The sequence below is a fragment of the Equus caballus genome, chromosome 16 (assembly GCF_041296265.1).
Source record: "Equus caballus isolate H_3958 breed thoroughbred chromosome 16, TB-T2T, whole genome shotgun sequence".
NCBI classification, from domain to species: Eukaryota; Metazoa; Chordata; class Mammalia; order Perissodactyla; family Equidae; genus Equus; species Equus caballus.
The window spans coordinates 51,631,618-51,655,243 of record NC_091699.1 but is presented as its reverse complement, the minus strand read 5'-3'; the positions used below and the strand labels follow the sequence as shown (position 1 = coordinate 51,655,243).

At 44.4% G+C, this 23,626-nt stretch overlaps 1 protein-coding gene across 2 annotated transcripts in view; it reads right to left on the bottom strand.

The window, feature by feature from the left end:
* LRRC2 (leucine rich repeat containing 2) overlaps positions 1-23,626 on the bottom strand; it is a 33,480-nt gene that overhangs the window by 6,068 nt on the left and 3,786 nt on the right. Inside the window, exons 1-7 of one of the 2 annotated variants that reach the window (XM_070238890.1) lie at positions 22,645-22,714; positions 15,740-15,883; positions 12,830-13,037; positions 8,263-8,419; positions 6,244-6,380; positions 2,644-2,789; positions 1,087-1,239 (exon numbers count right to left, since the gene is read on the bottom strand). In XM_070238890.1, the coding sequence (XP_070094991.1) occupies positions 1,087-1,239; positions 2,644-2,789; positions 6,244-6,380; positions 8,263-8,419; positions 12,830-13,037; positions 15,740-15,864 (926 nt within the window). In that variant the 5' untranslated portion in view covers positions 15,865-15,883; positions 22,645-22,714. Of the gene's footprint in view, positions 1-1,086; positions 1,240-2,643; positions 2,790-6,243; positions 6,381-8,262; positions 8,420-12,829; positions 13,038-15,739; positions 15,884-22,644; positions 22,715-23,626 lie in introns of those variants that run through there. The other variant, XM_001500396.5, reaches the window with a different exon arrangement.

Here is a 23,626-nt window from a genome sequence, read left to right as displayed (position 1 = left end):
GGTGATGACTTCATACGTGAGAATGAGGCAACAACATGTTCGCTGGGCACCTGCACGTGCCGGCAGTGTTTGCCCAGGGCCACCTCTCTGTGGGTGACCACTCAGACAGCGAGCTAGCCAGTCCCCTGGCACTCTCCAAACACAGGACTCCAGGGGCTTTTTCCCCAGGGCCACCCTAAGGAAACCTCAGCTTTTGGTCAGGGCGCTGGACTGCTGGTGCTGAGTGGTCTGCCCCATGGAATCAAGGAGGAGATTGGGCAGGAGATGGCCTGTTGAGGCGAAGTTTTCCTTTTTTTCCTTTTGTTTTTAGCACCATGCCTATCTGCATCTCCCTGTACCTGGAATTTCTGACCACCAAGCTTCTTCAGAGTTCTCCAGGGCACATGGGCTCGTTTCTTGGTTTGTTTTCTAAGCTTCAGCCTATTTCATCCTATTTTCACCCATCATCACTGTTCTAGCTGCTCTACGTCTCCCATAAACGTGCTGAGGTCTCTCATTCTGTGAAGGTCTTCCTGTGCTTTTTCCATTATTGGGGTTTTTATGTGTGGTTTTTCCCCAAGAAAATGTGCCCTGGAGTCAGCTTCTGGGAAGGGTGGAGGTGGGCTTTTCAAGGCCACTTCCAAGGTCAGAAAGACTGTTCAATTTCTCACCCCAAATTGGAGTCTACTTGTATCACATTTGCATGAATGGTTTTTCTTAGCGTGGGGTGGTTTGCAGGCTCTTTTAAGGAAATCCAAAGAAGGGTGGGGCAACCAGGGAGGATTCAAGAGCCACTGACCCATCCAGGTCAATGGCGACATGAGTGCTGAGTGACGGACCAGGGAGCCCTGGGCATATGCCCTGCTGTGCCTTCAACCAGCAGGGAGCATTTGTCCAGAAATCCTCTGAGTTCTCTCTATCGATGCCACTGCCCAAAAACTTCAAATTCCTGCAGAAAGGCATCAGAATTTCTGTGAACTGGGACCAAGTTCTCAAAGTATGAGAACCGTCTACTCCGTTCCTGAGACAGGTGCCCAGGCTCCGGATGCTCCTCGTTCCTTACCTTGCGTCTGAATGTGTCTCTACTAGGAACTCTGGGCTACTTACTTTAAAGTGGGTGACTCACAAAGGGCAGTTGGGAGCTCCACTAAATGGTCCCCGCTGACGACCATCAAGGTGAGCTTCCTTAGGTTAAGCAAGGCATAGGGAAGATAGGTCAGCTTGTTCTTATACAAGAGAAAGGTCTGCAGTTCTTCTAGCCTAAGAAGACATAGAAGGAATTAGAACACAAGGACTTAGCTTCACAGTTAAGGAAACCAAAGTGAATTACAAATAAATTCTAGCAGGAAAGCCCTACTTAGTTTAATTGTTTTATATGTGACCCTTAGGAGAATAAACTGACTTTAAAGTTTAAATAAATAAAGTCATGCCAGGTGACATAATTTGGATTTTGAGTGGTTTTTTTTAGTTTTTACTGACTTAATAGCCAGTTGAAGACATAGATACAGCAGCAGGATAAGCAAATTGCACGACATACCGCAGGCCATGATGGGGCCTAAAGAATCAATGTACCCCTCACGCTGAGGGTCTCCCGTGTTCCCAGTGGTTAAGGGGGCGTGGGCAAGAAACTATACCAGCGTCAGAGTGAGAATAAAGAAATTTTGGCAACATATTCCCTTTTGTATATCTTGAAAGCACAGTTACTCTTCTCTCATTGTATTTTCTAACTTTAAAAGAGGAAGAAACTTGCAGAGTGAAAAGGAAATGAGCAAAATATTCTCCAAATGTTTTACTTTGTTTTCTATTTTGTTCTAATTCAGTATTCCCCCCTCTAGTTTTTTCTTTCATTCATCTGCAAAATCTTGACTGATCCCACAAATATGGCACAAAGTTCCCCTCGTGTTTCAAAGTCAAATAATTCCCACGTAGTCTCATAAACCTAGAAAGCGTAGTACACATCATATGTACCAGAAGTAAAGAAAGATCACATGAGACAGCATTCAAGGCGGAGCCATTCTTGGCTTCTGTGTCATGACAGCTCACTTACACTATTTTATAAAGAAGATTGTGGACTCCAGGAGGCCAGAGATTTTGTTTCATTCACCACTTTAAACCCTGCCTGCTCCCTGGGCTTGCCATACAGAAGCCTAATAATATTGCCGGAATGAATGAATGAATCTTACATGATTCAGTGTAACAGTTATTTTTTAAACATGAAATAGCTACAAGGATACAATTTGAAAATCTTACTAAGCATATCAATTTTGTTTGAAAGATTACATACAATAAATCAATAAATGAAACTAGTAACAATTATCCTCACTGACATCCTAAACATAGAGTGATACGTTTCTATTCTATATGTAATAAATTTACTTTTCTACTGCTGTGGAGGAAAGGGAAGTTAATGGTGCCATTCTATTGAGGACTGAAGTTAATTAAAGTTCACCGAGACAAGGAAGACGTGTTCAAATGCAGATATACACACATACCTAGGTGTGACGCACACTGGGAATTGTCTTATTCTATAAGACCAAACTAATTCTCCAGAAAATTAGTTGATTTCAGAGAACGTACACGTGTTATGTATGTTTAAAACGTTAACAGTGTTTAAGACGTTAGTAACTGATTCATATACCTCACCTTCAGAATGCAAGTAGCTACCTGTCTATATCTTGTGGCAGGTCATTCAGGTTATTGTTGCTGATGTCCAGCCACTGCAAATTAGACATCCGCAGGACACAGATCGGGACGCTGGAAAACTTGTTTGCTGAGATATCTACGAATGTAACTTGCTTCAAATTACTTAACTAGAAAGGAATAACAAAATATGCTAATTACTTTTTAAGAGTGGGAATTAAGTTTGACTAATAATTTTTAGATTGTTGTCTCTTCCCAAAGGCATTTCTATGAATATGTGTAAAATAGATCAATATAGTATTATGTTGGAGCACCTATGATGTGTCATTCACTGTGCTACATACTGGGAGTGCTAAGATAAATAGCACACTGGCTGCCCTTGAGGAGTTTATACGTTCATAAACAAGCAGTGCAATTATAGGTGGTAAGAACTAATGTGAAAAAGTTTTCAACTTGCAATGTTGGGTGACGCAGATAAACAAAGGACTAACCTGTCCAACATCATGGTAGGGTGAGGGTCAGGGGTCAGGAAAGATTTCACAGAGAATAGGGATTTGAATTGGGTCCTGAGGTTCCTCGACAGGTGGAAAGATAGGGAAGGAAACTCCAGGTGAGGAACAGCGTGTGCAAAGTCACAGACGAGAGAAAGTGCAAGCCTTAGAGAGCAGAAGGACTTGGGGAAGACCGCCTTCATGACTTTTGGCAAATCTAAAGGAGACTCACATTGGAATTGGTAAAGTGACGTTGCAAATGGTCAGAAACCTCTACTGTTTATGTCTTATACCCAGAATTTTTGTTTTTAACATGGTAACCGAAATACGTAGGGAAATACTTTTTTATTTCAAATGCAAATCTGTGAAAATTGAAGAAAGTAGGAAATGTGCCTCATGTATAGATTTGGTTACGTAAGTTTGGTAGTGACTATGAAATATAGAAGGACCTACTTTTTAGTGACCTATTTTGAGATTCTATAAGCAAAATTTGGGTTGCTTCTCAAAACATTTTCAAAACTGTCATGCAGTAAGAAGTCCATTGGACCAACGGGAGGTATTACTGAAACAGAGAGAAAAAAGAAATAGTAGTCTAATGGCTCTATTTACCTTAATATAATACCCAATTCCATATTGCCAAATGTGCTTTAGTGAAACACAAGTCAAATTCATCCAATTGAATGGGCATTTTCTGATTCTGCTCTTGTTTTGAATTTACATAAACGAATGTGAAGACAGAAATGTGATGGTGAATAAGCAGTCAAGAGAGATGTTTTGGGTGCCCCCAGTTCAGTCTAAAGCCCAAACCCTGTGTTGCCAGGGTTACCAGATCAGCAGAAAAATCAAGACTGATTATCATCAGTCTCTCTTCTTTCTTCTTTTTACAATAAATGTAGAAAGGGCATTTTTTAGACTGTAAAATAATTTGAGGATATTTAAAGGAAATAACAAGACTTTTATGAAAATTAGAATAAGGAAAATGAGAGTGGCATTAAACTAGCAAAGAGAGGAATTACTTGGATATAAAAGTGACTTCCCACCAGCTACTTTCATCAAAGGCAAAGAAAACATTCATAAACTCTTCTGAAAAGTAACTCTATTTGTCTGAAAATTCCAATGGTGTCCAGATAAAGATCTGACATTGAGTTGGAGTAAACAGAACATCCATTTCCACAGAAGTTTCATGGTCTTTACCTTTGTCTCAGAATTCCTGGTGTTCCCTCCCTTAATTTCTATAGATCATTCATTTTACTGGCTGTTTATCTGAATTTTAAATCAGGATTTTATCAATTATTTGTTAAGAAATACTCTCATGACAACAGGTACAACAATGTTAATATACTTAATCCTACTGAACTATACACTTAAAAACTGTTAAGATGGTAAATTTGATGTTATGGGGTTTCTTAATCAAAATTTTTTAAAAGTTGCCAGCACTTAGGTATGGCATTCAGGCAAAGCAGGGCTTTCCTGGGTCTGTAGGGACTGGAACCAGGGGTACTGTGTGCTTCCTTTACATAAATACAAGTTGGGCACATAAGGCTAAGACACCCTCACAGATGATACTCCCTTTAAGATGACCACGCAGTGTGTCCTCAGCCACATAGTTTTTATTTATGTTGAATAAGCCATAGTCTGAACAGGTGGTTGAAATTTATGACCATGGAGAACCATTTGGGATTGAATTAGTGAAGTTATAAATGGGAAGAGTCAGTGAATGACTGTAACAAACAGAGCCACCTGCGGAGTTCTAACAAACACTGTGCATTTACTGAATCCCCTTCAAAGCAAAGAGCCTACAGTCTATGTCCAGAGCACATGTGATCCCACAGATGTCAACGTAGGTCAGGGGAATCAGCAGTAAATTGCTGTTTGCCGGGAAAAAACACCAGATTCATGGTTGTCTGTGCTGCCTAGCATGGCCACTCGTGGGGATTAACTGCAAACAGGCAAGACAGAATTTAGGAGAGTGATGGAAATGTCCTACAAGTGAATTACGGTGAATTGTACATTTATAATGGGTGAACTTTATGGTATGTAAATTGTCTCAATAAAGGGGGAAAAAGTAGCAGGGACAGAGAGACTAGTCTAGGAAGCTACTGTCCCAGTCCAGAGGACAGACAACACGGGCTTAGGCTAGGGTGGTGGTGGAAAGGGGTTGGGCAGTGGTCAGATACAGGACGTGTTCTGAAGGGCATGCCCAACAGGGCTGACTCACCCAGTGGAGATGGGGCGTGGGAGCAAGAGAGGTCAGAGATGAGCTGGCTTGCTTCCAGCCTGGACATCCAAGAGAAGACTGAGTCATTTTCTAACCTGGGGAAGTCTGGGGAGAGAGCAGACTTGTGCAGGGAATCATGACCCCTGGCTGTGCACCCTCATCAGGACCACTGCCGGGCATTTCCTGGGGTGAGCTGGGTGCTAAGAGGAGAAGCAGCCACTTCCTCACCCAGAAATTTTCAGGAAAGGAGAATAACACCCTTCTAAGACTATAATCAGTGGCCCCGGCCTTGTCTGGACCTCACCAGCAACACAATTTTCAGCCTATTCACTATCGGCAGGACTGTGAGATCCTTCTCTCTCTTCAGCACAAGAAGCTATTGAGTTTTATTTGGCAATAAAAACTATTTAAAATCATGTCTCCAATGAATACAGACCAAAAGAAACTAACGAATGTTTTTAAATTAATGGACATCTTAAACCCTATCTATAGAACTACTTTAGTTATCCACAAATTTTGTCACGAGTACATAAAAATTTTTAAAAATTTTATCCACGTTATTTCCTACAGTTTCCAATTTATTTCATCACTGTGGATAAATAAATCAGGATTTGCATTATAGACAACAGGAATCACTTTAAAGAGGCATTAAATTAAATATCTTTTGTGAAAATAGGATTTTTTTTGCCTAATTTTCCTTTGATAGCATTTCTGAATTTAAATCAGGTCCTGGCCCAGTGTAAAGACATTTTTAAAGACCTTGTAATATCTGGTATAAGGTGATTGAAATGTCAGGAAAATGTGATATAATAAAGATGGATTTCATCTTTTAAAACTTCTTCCCCGTATTAGAGGCCAGTCCACGTGATAAACCAAATAAAAATAAATCATAGTGCAAAATGTTTACTCTCTTACTTCAAAGGGGAGCTCCGTTAATTCTAGATTTCCAGAACAATCCAGTTTCTCTAGCTTTTCACAGTCTCCCAGTTCTAGAGGAATGCTCTTCAGACGGTTGAAACTCACATTGAGTTCTTTTAGGTTCTTCAAACGACCTGTCAGCAGAAAAAAATTAATATCCATGGTGTAGATCCTTTGAGGTCTTTTAAGAACAAAAAACAAAAAAAGATGAAAAACCTTTGCATAAATGATGACGAGGAAGGCATTAAACATCATTTTGTATTTGTTTTGGGGGTTTTTTTCGAGGAAGATTAGCCCTAAGCTAACATCTGCTGCCAATCTTCCTCTTTTTGCTGAGGAAGACTGGCCCTGAGCTAACATCCATGCCCATCTTCCTCTACTTTATATGTGGGACCCCTACCACAGCATGGCACGGCTTGCCAAGCAGTGCCATGTCCACACCCGGGATCTGAACTGGCAAACCACGGGCCACTGAAGTGGAACGTGTGAACTTAACCGCTGCGCCACCGGGGCTGGCCCCCGCATTAGTTTTTAAAGCACTCTTTATTAAATGTCTGCTCATGGTTTATCCTGAGCATTTTGGTCCTTGATCAGAGCATTTTTTGCTCACTCTTTAACCCTTCACCAAACTACAGACGAGGTGGATGCGGGGGATTTGTCCTCCGTGTATTTTGGGTCAGGCCCCAGCACCCACAGAGTGCAAACCCTTTGAAATTCACATGATGAATGAAATAACACACAATGGCTTTGAAGACTAGAATAGTTCCTAGAAAGCACAGTGACCAGCTGTGGTCTACTGGCGGGCTCTAATGAGAAGTGAACTAGGGACGAAAATATGCACAAAGCTTTATGTATGCGGTAAATGATTCAAACAAGAAGACTGTTTCTAGACCGCACGTAATTCATTTATCTTTGGTTTCATGTTGGCATTGATTTAATTATGACATATCATGCTTCCTAAAGAATATGCTTTAAAAACAAAAGTCCCTTTCACAGGCAGGAAGTAAAGACACTAAGAATCACAGGCCATAATTGGATTGATGGAGAAACACTGCATCCCAATTCTGTCTTGACTGAATTAATACATAATCAGTTCCAACTGGAAACTGGCAGAAGGGAGAATATATTTCATATTCCAGAAATCGTGTCACGCATGTTCCAAGACACTGAATAATTTAACATTCTTAACCTAATTTTTTAAATTAGAAAACCAAAATCATTGTTTACTTTTGCAGAACAGGCACTCAAAATACAAATTTCTTGCCACTTTACAAACGAGAAAGGGAAATATACAAAGACAGTATATTGGAGGTAGTGTTATTTCTGAGTCAATTTTGTTGGAAGATGATGGTAATGCTGTTGAAATCAGTGGCCCCTCTAACTCACCCACCTGGTATACACTGCAAGCCTATAGTCAATATTGTAGTCAAAGTAGCAGGATGGATAGGGGGTCAATATAAATTAAGGAAAGACTGTTTCTCTCCTGGGGAGGACAGGGGAGAATGTGTTGTAAAAATGGAGCTCCACGCAGCCCCCAGACCTCTGCCCCTCACACCTCGAGTGAAAGAGAAGCAGTGATGATCACGGTGGTCTTCATTTTAAGATGATGCAACTGAACAACAAGATGGCTGAAAAGTATAAAATTTTGATCAAAATGACATAATAAGCTAAACTAATCAATGGACTAATATATGGGAACAATATATTGCATTTTATGTTTGCAATGAACATATCATTGCATGTTTGTACCTCTAAAACTAAAAGAAATAAAACAAAAGGTTCTTAAACACAGCATTGCCCGCTCATGAGACTTGCAGTTTCTGAGCAATTGGCAAACATCTGTATGCACTGAGTTATGCAGATGTGGCCGTGGCATCACCGCCCACAGTGGACACTGTGAACAAGCAGCTCTGGGGACACACAAAACAGCCCTGCCCATCTACTTCCGGGGCCAGACGGAGCAGCGCCACCTGCCCACCAGACGAGAGGCCTGAAGACTCCTGCTAAGTAACGTACCGATTTCAACTGGAAGACGGGAGATTTGGTTTTGGGGCAGATCCAGAATTCTCATTGCTTGGAACAGCTCAATATATGTAGGAATGATTTGAATCAGGGTATTGTTTATGTGCCATTCTTTGAGGTGCGTCTGCTCCTTCAACTCATCTGGGAACTCCTAGAACAGAACGAATTATGTCCATCAGAACTAGTCCTCAAAATGTCAGAGCTGAGCAGCAGTGTGCACAAAGTCAGATTAAACCACGCATTTATTTAAAAAGCAAGAAGTGAGAGAGCGTGCGCGAGAGTGTTAAGGCTTAACGCCAGCTCTACAGCCACTTCAAAAAGAAAGCAAAGACGCTGCCGCTGTCAATAATTTCACAAAAGCAGATTAGCTCAATTTCAACACTGCCATGAATTCACCAGGTTATTAAAATCAAATGCCTAGTGAACAGACAACCAGGCTCATACTCATACCAGGACACATTTATTTACAACCTACCAATTTCACATCTTCTAAAAATAAAATCTGTCCAGGCATTGATTTTAAAATCTGTGCTGCATTTCCCTTCCTCTGTAGTTACTTTTTAAAATACTTGATAAACATCTAATACTTGCTTTGCCAAGTTTCTCAATGTTTTTATGAGTTTATAACAGGGAAAGAGCACCAGAAATAGCGAGGAGACTGAATTCCAGCCCAGGCACCGCTGTTTTCCAGGCGCACCATCTCCCTGGGTGACGGACAGCAACGCGGGATATCGGAGGCTGCCCCTGGCTCAAGTGCCTTGGGATAAAACTGTAAAGGTGTTGAGAAATGCTCAAAGGCTTCAGGGGGACCTTACGGAGGCTATTGAGGAAATCCAGTTTCCCAAGTGTTTACCGAACCACGACTACAAACGAGGTGTCCTCAGTCCTGAAGGGATGGAACAAAGATGAGGACGGCGCACATGTCCCTGACCTCACTGAAGCCAAGCACAGGGCACAGTCAGCCAGGTGCGGCAGGAGCGCAGAGGGGAGGGTGGGCACTCCACCAGGCAGGTAGGCGGGTGGGGCAGCCATCAGAAAGTGCACCGTGACCCTCTTGCTTGGTACTTGGTATGTGTAATGTGCTTTATGATCATTGCTATCGGATATGTGGGTTAAGCTTTTAACTCACAAAACACGCTTTCACTCTATATATGATTTCACATCACAGTACCATAAGACAGGCAGAGTGGGCAGTATTAAGACCCATTTGAAAGAGGAAAACTGAAACCCAAAGACATTTCAATGAGTCACTTAGGGTAAGGGCCCAATATCCTGTTTCAGGAACTAGTGCAAAATGAAAATGCAGTCCCCTTGCTAAAAATTATTAAGAATTTCAAAGGGCCAGCCCTATGGCCAAGTGGTTAAGTTAGCACGCTCCACGTCAGTGGCCAGGGGTTTGCCGCTTCAGATCCTGAGCGCGGACCTACACACTGCTCATCAAGCCACGCTGTGGTAGCGTCTGACATAGAGGAACTAGAATGACTTGCACTAGGATATACAACTATGTACCAGGGCTTTGGGGAGAAAAAAAAAAGAAGTTCAAGATGGTGACAGCAGAACATTAAACCAAGCCTGGGGCGTTCCAAGCACAGGGTCTGATGCTTAGATCAGACCTGATCTGAATGCAGCCCGTGCCAGAGCAGCCAGTTCCTCCTGCAGCGGATGCAAAATGAAGAGCTGCATCACCAGGGAGCCGACGCCAGGCTTACACCAACACCCTCTTTATTGAGGCATCCATTTACTGAGTGCCTCATGAATAACTCCTCTCATTTTGCTCATTCAATAATGGCACCCGTGAAAGATTATTATACCTTCTAGAATTACGTTCCTAATCATTTTTCATAACATGAGAAAACTCTTAAGATATTGTGTTAAATAAAAATAAAAGGAGTAGGGTGAAAACGGCAGATTAAACATACACAAATACTTCTGCTCCTCTCCAGAATTCCATTAAAGATGACAGTAAAGGGATCTTAGAGCAGCAGCAGCGGGAACAACTGAGACACAGGCTGAGCTTCTCACCAGATGTCCTGCCTCCCCCTCCAGGCTCCGGTAACGGTAACGAAAGAGCCAGGCATGTCTGGAGGTGGGAGCTGAGCACAAGGCTAAAAGAAGGAGGGCAGGGTCAAAGTCTAAGAACCAGATCCCTGACCCCCATCCGCGTCACAGAGCAACTGCCCCTGTATGAGACTGAGGCTTACCCACCGGAGAGGTTAAACATTGTCCCTGGATGGGGAGCCCCAGACACATCTAGGGCAGGGCAGGCAGCCACCAGAGGATGAATGATGAATGCTGAGACTCCCCACCCCTCGCCCTCCTCTCTTCCTGAAGCACTGGCTGCCAGGCCGGTGGTCCCTGCCTGCAGGAAGGAGAGGACCCTCCCCCGAGGGCTCTCACCAGCTCCAGACAAGTCAGAAAAGCGCCCTCCCTGGGGGACGTGTGCCAGTGAAATGGTGGCTCTATAGCAAGACCCTCAAAAACTGAAGCCCACCAGTGCTCAGGAAGCCCAGCATCTGCAGACCTCCCAGAGAGCCCCAACGTGCCAGATAAAGACAAACACCCTACAAGGAAAAGAGACTCTGAAAGAAGAAAACTTCCCCGAAAACGCTATGGATCCCAAGACAGGCAACAAAAGCCATTACCCCATGAAATAAAAACCGGACAAAATGTTTAAAGGTAAAATTAAGAGATATCTATAAAAGTAGAAAAATAAAGCCACATCACAGGATTCCTTCACTCACAAAACAGTTAACTCTTGGAAATTAAAAACTTGATAGTAGATATGAAAAATTCCATTGAAGAGTTGGCAAATAAAATTGAGGAAATCTCTCTGAAAGAGCAGAGTCCAGCGCCCAAGGGCTTTCGGCTGACAGCAGGAACGATCGGCTCCCCACCCCAATCAGGCACACCCAGTCGCAGAGCATGGCCCCGCAGCCAGCCCTAAGGGGTCCCATCGGAGCTCTCCCACCCTGTCCCTAAGGCCCCAGAAGCTCCACAGCCCCATCCACCGCGTAGTGACCCCTTGCAGAGCCGGGCACACTGCCTGGTGTGATGTTAGAGGCCAGAGCTCCATGGTGGCCAAGGAGAAGTCTAAGATGGTGAAAATCCCTTAATGCAGCTTCTCACTCCTTCATCAGAGGTAAGGCTGAAATATAGATCTCTCTGGGGGAAGAAATCAGCAACTGAAATTCACACTAACGAATGCCTGGGTCCCAGAGTCCTCCCTTGAGGGGTTCCAATCAGGGAAGGGTACCGTTTAAGGCAACCGAAGGAGTAGGACAAAAAGGCTGCGAGTAATGCAGACGGTGTCACACAGTCCACTACGGGGTCTCCCAGAGCCTGCTGAGTCATAACCCACACCAGGCACTCACTAAATGCTCTTTAAGAAGATTTTCAAAAGGTATCCGGTGCCGAGAGAACTCCATTCAGGTTCTCCAGGTGGGCTGGGTGACATTATAGGGTACGTGCTCAGCCAGGATCATGTTTGATGATGCCACGTGAGAATGATCTACCAGCTGTCTTTAACTAGAAATCCAGGCAAGCCCTCCTTCCTGCCCCAGAAGAGGCAGTGTCCCGTGTACCGACAGATCTCAATGATAGGGATGCAGGAGAAAGAACACCAAAGAGCTTTTACAGCAACCATCTCTCCCAGTATAGAGGGCAGTGTAGCTAACAAGTCGGCTCACAGAATATCCGTTCATTTAATCCTCATAACGCCCTCAGAGGGGGTCAGGGCAAGCATTAGCACCACTGTACTGACAAGAAGATAAAACATTTAAAAGTCAGTAAACTGCCTCAGGACACATGGCCAATCAAGTACAGCCCCAGGATGACCCCAAATATTTAGTCTCCCAGTCCAGAGTCCTTTCAGCCACAAAATAGCGGGATAAAAAGAGATGGAAGCAGGTCACAGAGAACCTCGTCCCACTGACACGGACTGTAGCCCCGGTTCATTTGCCCATGGCATCCCAGGTCCCGCTTCAGCCAGAAAACGTCAGATGGTAGCCCAGCCCTGGAGATGCCACGCCAAGAAAGCAGCAGGTTGCGGGGAGGGGGAGCAGGAAGCGCCGGTCCACACCAGAGGAAAGAATGAGGGCACATCCTTGTCCTGACCTTAGAATCTCAGAGGAAATATGGCAAAAGGGTCTGCTGAAGTTCCTTTGCTGCTCTACACACTGTGACAAGTCAGAAGTCACCGCCCACAGAGGAAATGTTGGATAAGTGAAAGGCTCAGTTCATTAAAAACAAAAGGCAGAGTTATTTTAAATGTCTGGGAAGGTAGCAGAATTAAGCATTTAAAGGCTGTGCCATCCGGGGGAGAGCCGCGGGAGTCCCAGCCCATCCCAGCCTCGAAGGGATCCAAGCGGATCTCACCGCTCTTTCCAGGACTACACTCTCACGGAGGAAGGGACGCGAGAGCCCGGTTCAGAGCAGGCGATCGGCTCCTCCGCATCCACGGAAAACTCTCTAAAGGCAAGAGCGCTCATTGGCCAAGGCGGACGTGAGCTGCGCGCTGCACTGAGCATCCATCTGCTTTAGACGCCAAAACACATCGACTCACCTTCCAGTGCTCCCCGGAAAGTTCAAACACAAACGGGCTGCTCCGTTTGTCTCTCTCCTTGGAAAGTGAACTCTGCCTCGTGAGGGAGTTCCTTTCGATCTTTTCCAGGAGGCTCACGCTGGTGTCCACGAAGCCATTCTTGCAGTATGCGGCCTGGGGGATGCCTTTCCTCCTGCACTCGGCCACGAAGTTCCACTCCTCCTTTATCCTAAACCGGGCACCAGAGGCCGAAGTTACTCTCCTGGGGAATCGCCGTCAACTGCCTACAGAAGGGGCCTGGCCCCCGGGGCGCAGGCGCAGTCGTCATTACCGGCGATTTCCCTGCTGCAGGAGACAGGAGCCCTGCTCTCCACTTTCCGGCCAACCCCTCCTTTCTTGTTTCCTCTGCCTGGGGAATGTAGGGGGCATCTGAAACCCTCAGAGTTGTGAATTATTAGCAGCTTTGACTAAAAAATTAGAGGAAGTGAGTTAGATGGAATTCCTGGCTAAAATTTCTACCAAAATTACCTATGCATGCGATTAATTACAATTTCCTTTGATATTATGTGGTGCCAACTCAGGTTTTTAAAAAATACAAGGCTACAGGAATTTACTGATCTTTCAAGAGCATTTGGATAGAAATATATAGACAGCCCCAGTTTATAAAATATCTGACTTTAGAATGTCATCCATCAGCCACCTTGGGAAATTTCACTCCTGTAGGTGAACCTGTTATTAATAAGTATGCAAATAAAATACCCTTTCCTTAGGAAATGAACCCACAATCCTAGCCTAGATGGCAAATAGCCTCCCCTAATGAGAAACTCCCCGCGTACAGCCTAATGATGGCTCTTCTAGTTCTTCTCCTAAATGACGGGGTTTCATTCAGGGAGGGTGGGAGTCTGTATTTTATCTCCATTTACAGTTTTTAGGCTGTGGTATGTACTTCATGGGACAAATACAAAATTACAAAATGAAATGCCATGAGGTGAGATAACAGAGCGAGCTAGAGGGTTTTGCCTGTTTTAGTCATTTAAGTTAACCAGATAAATTGCTTTTTTATGGTAAGGCATTCATCAGTTTTTCAACATATTAATTTCCCCACAGGAAACATCTTGAGAAACTAAAGGTTAACCTTCAAATAGTGCTAATAATCACAGTATTAATCAGATTGTGGAACCTCAAAAATACCTGCAAAAAAGATAAATTTACTACATTCATTTTTGCAGGTCCTGGAATAGGCTTCTTGCTTGAACACGCACGTTCCTCCTCCCACACCCCCCACTTTCTCCTCACCTGCCCGGCCAATCTGATGGCTGTTTCTCTTATCTTGAACTAGAAAAGCCTAACGAAGCCCCAAGAAGTTTCTGTCCTAGGATAAGATCAGATCTAGCGAAAGTCCCCTGGCACCAAGCCTAATCTCATGTACACACGTACGTGAGATGTGTGAACCTGGACACAAAGCAGTTTCCCACTGCAATGAAAGGCCGAGTTCAAGAGGCAAATACCACCCCAAACCAGCTGAGGGAACAATCTGTGGACCCCAGCTCTCTGCAGGTAGCTCCCCATCCAAGAAGCCTCAGGGAGTCACCTCAGCCACAGCTTGGCTCCCCATTCAGCAAGTTGTCCTACCTTAGAGTAACCCCAGATCCTAGGAGCGGGGAGGAAGCTGGAGCAGGGCTGAGAGCCACGTTGGGTTTATGGAGCCCTGGGACCTTGTGTAATTCGTGCTAGCGCAGATCACTCAGACCCACCACTGCGGGTGTAGCCCAGCCTGAGGGTTCCAGTTATTAAATTCAAGATCCACATCATATTGGACAGTCTCAGATTAGTGGCAAGTGAAAAGACATTATGACTCTCTATGATTACAGCATTACATAGGGGAAAGGGCTTGGTCAAATCCTCCACTTACCAGCTGTGTCAACTTGGGCTAGTTACTTAGATCCCAACTTCCTTGTATTCAAATTGAGGATCATGATAACCAACTGGAACACTGTGATGCTGACAGTAGCAGCTTAATTATCAAGCATGATCAGAATAGGTATTTGTTCGGTCCAAATAGTTCATAAAAGTGGAGAACCAAGAATAAAGAGACATTCGCACCTTACACATTTTGTTTCTAATTTAAAAGGCAGAATTATATCACCATTTGCCAACTTGGTGTAGGGTCATGGACTTTGTTCAAAAATAGACCTACCAATCAGAATCCCATTCCACCTTTCTCATATAATCCACACCCATAATGCATCATCCCAGAGTTCCAGTTTAGGTTTCTTCCCAGGGAATACAAATTACAGACATTCAAGCCCACCTGAATGTGCGACCTTTCTAGCTTGTCATACTTTTATCAGTCGTCTACGGTGCTGATTCAGTTGTGTGGTTCATGTTTATCATAAATGCAGTTTTTCCAAAGCACTCAACTTAGCTTTCACATACATGATAACTCTCTTTTACTCATACATCATGAGTTTACATGACCATAGTCAAATTACATCATTTTAATCCAAGTAAAAATGGCATCAACACAATGAATCCTATCTAGCATTCGCTCAAGAAGTGAGGGCTGAAGTGCACGACAGAGAGCAGCCGTCACAGGGCTCACACGGGTGTGGAGGGCATCACACAGCCTAGTGAGGCCAGCTAAGCAGTCTTCTACAGAATTTACTGTAGAGGAATTTAATGTGTCTTCGCTGTCTTCCCCATGCCTAGCACAGTGCCTGCTATATATGTGGGTTCTTATAGTTGCGGGTGTTACTGTTATTGGAATCGAATGTTCATTCTGGGCAACAGTGTGAAGGTTCTGAAGTCCTATGAGTAAGCGTCACCGACAATGAGAAATCCCAGAAGAAACGAGTCCCTTCACAATACAGCGGGCCCTGCCGAGTCCCTGTCCTCTAAAGAAGCTACAAGGCAAGTACAGAAACCACATACTTTTCCAGTGCACTTTTCTCGAGCCTTTCTGCCTCCTTCTTCTGCCAAGCTTTGTGCTTCTTGACACGAGTTTCCCATAAGGCTCTGACGACAGAAATGTCGAATACGACCACTTTATGTCCCATTTTGGGAGCATGAAATTACCTATTTAAAAAAATATATATATGTCAGCTTCACACACACACAGAAGAAAATAGTTTTACCGTGAACTTTAAAATGAAGTATGAATGAATCCATTGTCTTAAGTAATGACGAAATGCCTTGTTACCTCTGGGATGGGAGTTTGCTCATGTTATTAAGGTCTGATAGTACTCTGTGTAAGTGAAAGTTCAACACTCAACCTGGGGTCATCTCCTCCAGAACATCACATTTGTCTCCCTACCTGGTGGCTGAACCGTGGGTTCCCAAGGCCCCCCGGGCATTCCTCAAGCCTCTTGGTTCCACATTCTATTGAATTTACTAGCATCTCATCTTCCCAGCAGGTTGCAACAGAATCAAGGGTAAGCTTGATGAACTACTCAGAACTCACACACACACACTCACACACACACACACACACCAGCTTATCTGAGGAAACACACTAGCCACAATTTAGTATCAAAACCAAACATTGCACCAAGCCCTGCTGAGCACTTTCCCCCCGGGACAGACCACAGACTGGGCACAAGTCCTGTGAGGTTTCCATGTAACATGAACCCTCACAAGCTGCTGATCTCTCTTAAGTGCAAGGAAAGCCAGACTCGGGTGCATCTTGGCCATCGCATTCCAGTGAGACCTAGCTCAGTGCCCGGCACATAATAAGCCCTCCATAAATATTTGTTGAATGAATAAATGAGTGAATGAATGAATGAAAAGTGAATAAAAGATTTGCATCCAGATTGCATCACTCTCAGGCCGCTCAATGAGCTTTCTCTCTTTTTATTTTCCCACCTCATCTTTACTGCATGTTTTAAGTGATTTGCTCACCGACAAAAAAAAAATTATCAGGGCATAAAAGTGTGTTTCAGTGTTCATTCCACCAAGCCAGACTTCCCTCTCTTATCTAAGTAAAATAACTTTCTAGATATTGTTTTAAATTCCCCTACCTACAGTATCGAAATCTGGCTAAATCCATTTCCTGATTTGCACAAACACACAGAGTGTCGACAAACAGTAGGGCTGTTGAATATTCTCTGCTCCAATTCCAGACACTTCTAAATAGCAGTCCGCGGGGATACGAAACCAAATATTTAATCTTGCGACTCAAGTGCGTGCTCTCCAAAACCAAATATTTAATCTTCTGACTCAGTGCGTGCTCTCCATAATGGTTTGCCAATATGAGTGGGAGAACTGGCTTATGTTTGTGTAGCTGAACGTTTGAGGGCCATAATTTTAGTGTGAAGAGCTGAAGATGCTGACCCCAATTTATTCCCCTCTTTTCTTTAATTTCTGATGTCTGGAACTGTCTTTTGTCTCCCTTAAAACTCTTTTACCTAAAGGAGATTTTTGACAAAGGTGCAAATGGTGCAAATTTCTGGGTGGAACACATGTTTTCAATTCTCTTGGGTAAATACATAGGAGTGAAATTGGAGGGTCACGTGATAACTCTGTTAAACGTTTTCAGGAACCGCCAGACTGTTTTCCAAGGCAGCTGCATCATTTTACATTCCCACCAGCAGTATATGAAGGTTCCAGTTTCTCCACATCCTCTCAACACTTGTTATTAGCTGCCTTTTTTATTATAGCTCTCCCAGTGGGTGTGAAGTGGTATCTCCTTGTGTTTTTGATTTGCATTTTCCTGATGACTAAAGATGTTGAGCATCTTTTCATGTGCTTATTGGTCATTTGTATACCTTCTCAGGAGAAACACCTATTCAGATCCTTTGCCCATTTTTTAATTGGGCTATTTGTCTTTTTATTGTTGAGTTGTAGTAGTTCTTTACATATTCTACGTACAGGTCCTTTACCAGATATACGATTTGCAAAAATCTTCTCCCATTTTGTCCGTTGTATTTTCACTTTCTTGATTCCATCCTCTTACTTTTAACCTAAATATTCGATTATATTTGATGTGAGATTTTATAGACAGAATCTTGTTGGATCATTTATTTAATCCATTCTGACAATCCTTGTCTTTTAATTGGTGTGTTTAAGTAATTTACATTTAGTTTAATTACTGATATGCTTAGATTTAGGCCTACCATTTTATTATCCGTTTTTTGGTTTATCCCTCTTTTGTTTTCCTCTTTTACACTTTGCTGCCTTCTTTTGTGTTATCTAAACATTTTTTAGCATTCCATTTTATTTTCTCTATTGTGTTTTGACACTGTTTCTTTGTGTAGTCTTTGCTTTTTCATGGTTGCCCTAGGGAGTATAAGATGCAAGATTAACTTCTCATGGTGTACTTAGAAACAATATTTGACTGCTTCAAATGACATGTAGAAACCTTACTACCATAATGGTCACCTTTATGATGTCACTTTTATGTTGTAGTTGTCCTATGTATTGTATCAGTCAATGTTAAATTTTTGGCTTCCAATCATCAAACTTATGTAAAGAATGCAAGAGGAGGGCCAGCCCCAGCGGCCTACTGGTTAAATTAGGTGTGTTTCACTTCAGCGGCCCAGTTTGTTTCCCAGGCGTGGACCCACACTACTCATCTGTCAGTGGCCAGGCTGTGGTGGTGGCTCATATACAAAAGAAGGAAGATTCGCAGTGGATGTTAGCTCAGGGTGAATCTTCCTCACCAAAAAAAAAACAACACAAAAAGAATGCAAGAGGAGAAGCCTAGCTCATTATATCTACCCTGATATGTACCATTTCTGTTGTTTTTCTTCATTCCTGTTGTCCCCACTTTTCCTCTGGTATCATTTCCCTTCTGTCTAAAAAACTTCCTTTAACACCTGTTTTAGAGGAGGTCTGCTGACAAATTCGGTTTTCCGTCATCTGAAGCTGTCTTTTTCTCACCTTCATTCCTGAAGATTATTTTTGCTGGACGTAGAATTCTGAGTTGACAATTCTTTGCTTTCAGCACTTTAAAAATACTGTGTTGGTTTCTTCTGGCCTCTGGGGTTTCTGATGAGCAATCGACAGTCATTTGAGTGATAATTCTCCTGTAGGTGATACATCATTTTTCTCTTGCTAGTTTCCAGATTTTGTCTTTGTCTTTGGTTTCCCTAGTTCAATTATGATGTGTCTGGGCATAGATTTCTTTGGGTTTATCCTGCTTCAGTTTTGCTTAGCTTCTCTAATCAGTAGGTTTATATCTCTCACCTAATCTAGGAGTTTTCAACCATCATTTCTTCAACTATTTTTTTCTGCACTGTACTCTTTCTCCTGTCCTTCTGGGGCTCTGATATCACAATATTAGGTCTTCCGGGATTGTTCCATAGATTCTTGAGGCTCTGTTCATTTTTGGTAAATATTTTTCCCTCTCTTTTTTTCAGGTCGATAATATCCAGTAATCTATCTTCAAGTTTCCTAACTCTTCCCTATGTCACCTCCATTATGTTTGTGAGCTTATCCAATGAGTATTTTATGTCAATTATTGTCTATTTTATTTCTAAAATCTCCATTTAGTTCTTTGTATCTTCTATTTCTTTGCTGATGCTTTCTTTCCATTTATACCCCAGGGCAGAGGGAGAACACCCAAGAAAGGACAAACTTGGAAGGGATTTGGACTGCATTTTAGAAGTTCAGCCCGGCCCACCAGATAGCAGAGACGTCCTCTGGTTTGGTCAGGCTGGTCCAGCTTGCTGGACAACTAACAGGCCGCCTGCTAGAGTGCAGGTGGAAGACCAGCTGATCAACAGCTGATGGCACGGGCATGCAGTGGGAGTCCAGGTGCCAGCACAGGCAGGAGGCCTTCAGAGTGTGGACCACACAGGGACTTGCAGACAGCAGCTTGCTGTGTACATGGGCGGCCATGTGCAGGCCCCATGGAGGCTCGCAGAGAGAGTCCAAGTACTAGCATGGGCAGGAGGCCTTCAGAGCACACGGGCTACACGAGGCTCTGTTTTCTAGGTCAAGAGAGCTGCAGAAAGGTTATTGCCAGCCAAAGCTGTCAGGTTGCAAGAGGACTCCATTCTAGGCCTGTGGCTGGGGCAGGCTCCAAGAGATGTCCCACACTGCTGATCCCCTACCCACACTGGAAAAGGCAGGAAACCTCTTCCTACTACACTGTCCTCCCAGTACCCTCTAGTGAGAAAGTTTAATGTGGTGTTCACTTTAAAGGATGAATACTTTAGAGGAGTTCCATCGTCCATCATAGAGTTTATGCACTGAAGGGTGCATACAGAGCTGAGAGGCAGGAAGTTGATAACTGACACAGTAGGTGATCAATTGGTTTAGACCTCACATTCCAACCTGTCTTCTGTGGGTTGTGGTTCCCCTGTCAGATCAGTCTTCTATCTTAGCAGTGCTGCTCAGCTGTCCCATAGGTACCACTCAGCGGCCATCTGGGACGGGGATGATGGTCTATCTTGGTGTTCAGTTCTAACAGACATTGGCATGCTGGTTTGGGTCGGATCCATGCGTATGCAGCTCAGGCATGAGCCCAGAAGTTCATAAACAACCTTATGGGCTCTTCTCCCAAGCCCCTCCCTCTCCGTGATTGCCCTGGTTCTCTCCTGATTCCTGGGGCTCCCTTTTTCACTCCTCTGGCCAGAGAGCTGGGGCTTTAGTTACCCTGCTGAGCCGTGCACTTCCTCCAACTGCACCAGCGTCAGGGCCAAGCAGCAGCAAGACTATGAGAGGAAAAAAGCAATGAGAGTTTTCCCCACCCCCTGGGGACCACAGCTCCTCTGATCAGAAGGAAGGATCCCCGTCTCGAAGGTCTGGGTGACTGAGGAGCACCGCCACCAGCCTTCTCCCACCCCCGCCTCCGCTACTACTGCAGAATCTGCTGGGGGCTGAGGCCCAAGACGATGGAGAAAAGAAAAAGAAAAACAGGATGTACCCCCAGTCTCTGAGCATTAGGAGTCCCTATTTCACTCCTGGAGCAAAACTAGGTGCCCTGGTGCCCAGTTCTGGGTTTCGGGCTGCCTTGAGTCCAGGCTGGGAAATACTGGAGGGAAAAAATGTGCAACACAGCACAGGTTCTGTGGTGCTTTGAATTCAGGTGTCCTTCCCTTCTTCTCTCGCAATCGCTTACTTTTCAGAGGCTTCATATTGCTGCTCCGTGTGTCCTGTGCAGGTTTGCCAGCCCATCTAGTGTAAGAGGCGGGGTGGAGTGGGCCTACCCCATCTTACCCAGAACCGGAAATCTCTATGTTCAGTTTTTCTTTTACCATTTTCCTTACTCTGTTATCTGCAGCTCGGGAGCACCTAAGCTGCAAAGGTCTCAAGGCTGTGGCTTTTGACATAAAGCCTCCAGAAAGGAATGGCAAGATTCTTGAGCTTTTGCTTTCATCCTGAAAACAAGAGATTTAAGTCCATAGCCAGTGATGGAGAAAAATATTTTAAAAAGGAAAAATCAGGCAGCCTAGTTTCTTTGAGGAAATCTCTGCACATAATCCAAGTCTACATGCAAAGGCAAGCCAAAAAGCCAAAGTAAAGTGAAGTGTGTTTGAGCAGTGTAGACCGCCCAGTCAGCCGAGAATAATTACAGCGAGAACCGCTCACTGTGCAGGGTGTGCGCTCTGGATCAACCAGTCAGGGCTCAGATTCTGTTCTTGAGTTTCTTACATCTTCCTAGGCCAGTAAATCCTTGAGAAGTAACCAGATCTGTTCACTGACTGCCCCTGCGTTAAAAAATCCTTGCTCGTTAATTTCTACGCATCGATGTGGAGAAACGTAATTCAAGTTCCCGTCTTAGAGGAATAGTCTCTTCTGAGGCCTTTGTGTTCTATTTTTAAATAGTGGGAAATCAATCTTAGTCTCAGTATTTTGGTGGGAAAGAGTATATCCTGTCTGTCATCTAATCACGTTCACCATTTCCCCTGTGTTTTGCAAAGCAGAGAAAGAGTTTCTATTCTTCAGTTAAGGGGGTTTTGAATGTGCCAGGATTTAAATCAGGGTCTTGCCCATAAGATTTTCTGTTTGCAAATGTGTGTAATAAAAACCGGTGACTCTAAGAACCCTAAGTGATGACTACGTTTGCTGGAGGTCTACACGTAACATCCAGAGATTCTGGGAAGCTAAGAAATACCAGCTCCTAAATGCCAGGTCCAGCCCAGCTGCTGGCATCCTGTGCAGGACAGGGCTGAGGGCCGGCCTCCCTAGACAACTGGACAGATTCGACCTTAACTCAGAAGATAGCAGCCCCCACTGGAGGGCACTGAGATCGGGAAAGTGGTTCTACAACAAGAGCCCACAAGTCATTCCAGACAGGTAGGAGACCCTCCATCCAGGAACAAAGTCACATTGAGGAGCAGAGAGGAGGCAGATGTCAGGGACAGACACAGGCGCCAGTCACTTAGCAGCTTGGGGGAGAGAAGGTCCCTTGGCAAATTTACAAAGCTAATCTCTACTTTGTATGACAAACTCTGGTCAACACGGTCTTTCAGGCAAATATATAAAATGTAATTTCCTAAGCATTAACTTTCTGCAGAACTATAGAAATATCACGTGTATACTACACCGAAGAAGAAAAGAGAAAATTTCACCTCTACAAGATCCAGTCTAGAGACCCTCAGTACAAATAAAGCAATAGCCTCTTAGAGAAAACTCTACACTGAGTAGCCTCTCCTGAGGCCCCCTGAGAATGCAGAGCTTCAGTCTGGGTCCTCCCTGAATTTGACAGCAAAGGTCCCTGGTTCCAAGGTGACAGCTGATTCCAGCTCCCTGCTGGAGATCTGGCTTTGCATGGTAATGGCAGAATCATGAGAACAGCCTCTAGATGTGGATGCGCTACCCACAGCCACAGAGCATCTCCCAGAGGAGAAAACAGGGGGACTAGGAGAGGGGAGAACGATGACGTCGCTCACTGCGACAGAAAGGACGCTGGCCAGAGTGTCCTCAGGCTCCTTCCTCTCCAGTGCTTCGTGTTCCAGGTCCTAAGGGAAAATGTCAACAATCAGAGACCCTCAAGGGTTGGATTCACAGTGGAAACGAAAATTCCTCCTGGAAAAACCTTTTGCTTTCCTGCAGGGGTCAGCAAACTTTTTCAGTAAAGGGTAAGATGGTAAATATTTTAGGCCTCAGGTGGAAGGTATTCTGTGGGTACTTATATAACAAAAGAGAAAACTCCCCTGTATATATACATATATACACACCCCACATCCGTGCTTGCCTGCGATGGGCCTGCAAGCAGCGAGCACACTTCAGCTTCGTGCCCAGCTGCCCCCTGCTGGAGACATTCTCAAGAGCGACTAGCCCAGGAGGGAACGGCCTGGCGGGCCGGAGCGCAGAGGGGCAGGTAGGTCAGGGGGACCTGCTGCAGTCACTTTGGCTCTCTGCCCCTGTCTGACGCCCAGATGCCTGTGTGTCCCCTTCTCCCAGTCATCTCAGGCTGGGCAGCCAGCTGGAGGCTAGGTGATTTACGAAGTCACCAACTCCTGGGCAGAGATTCTATTGCTTGGCGCCTGGCAGTTGCTGACAGCAGAGTCTCCAACGTGCGGATGGCAACCAGCGTGGCCCTTGGGCCAGGTAGACAGGTAGAGGGGGAATAGGGACAGAGCGCATACTCCAGCTTGTTCTCACGGCTCGCAATGCCAGCCTGCTCCAGCAGTGCCCATGTGCCATACAAAAACACTGCCAGTCCCGTGGGTTATAGTTTGCTGATCTCAGCCTTATTGAACAATAATGTATAAAATATTTTGCTTTGATGGATGTGATGGCTTTAAATTACAGCCACAAATTCCTTGAGAGTCTTCCCTTTAAACAGGTAGAGCTTAATTCCTCTCGGCTTGAGCATGGCTGGACTTAGTGACTCACTCCTAATGAGGGAATGTGGTGAGTGATCGTGTG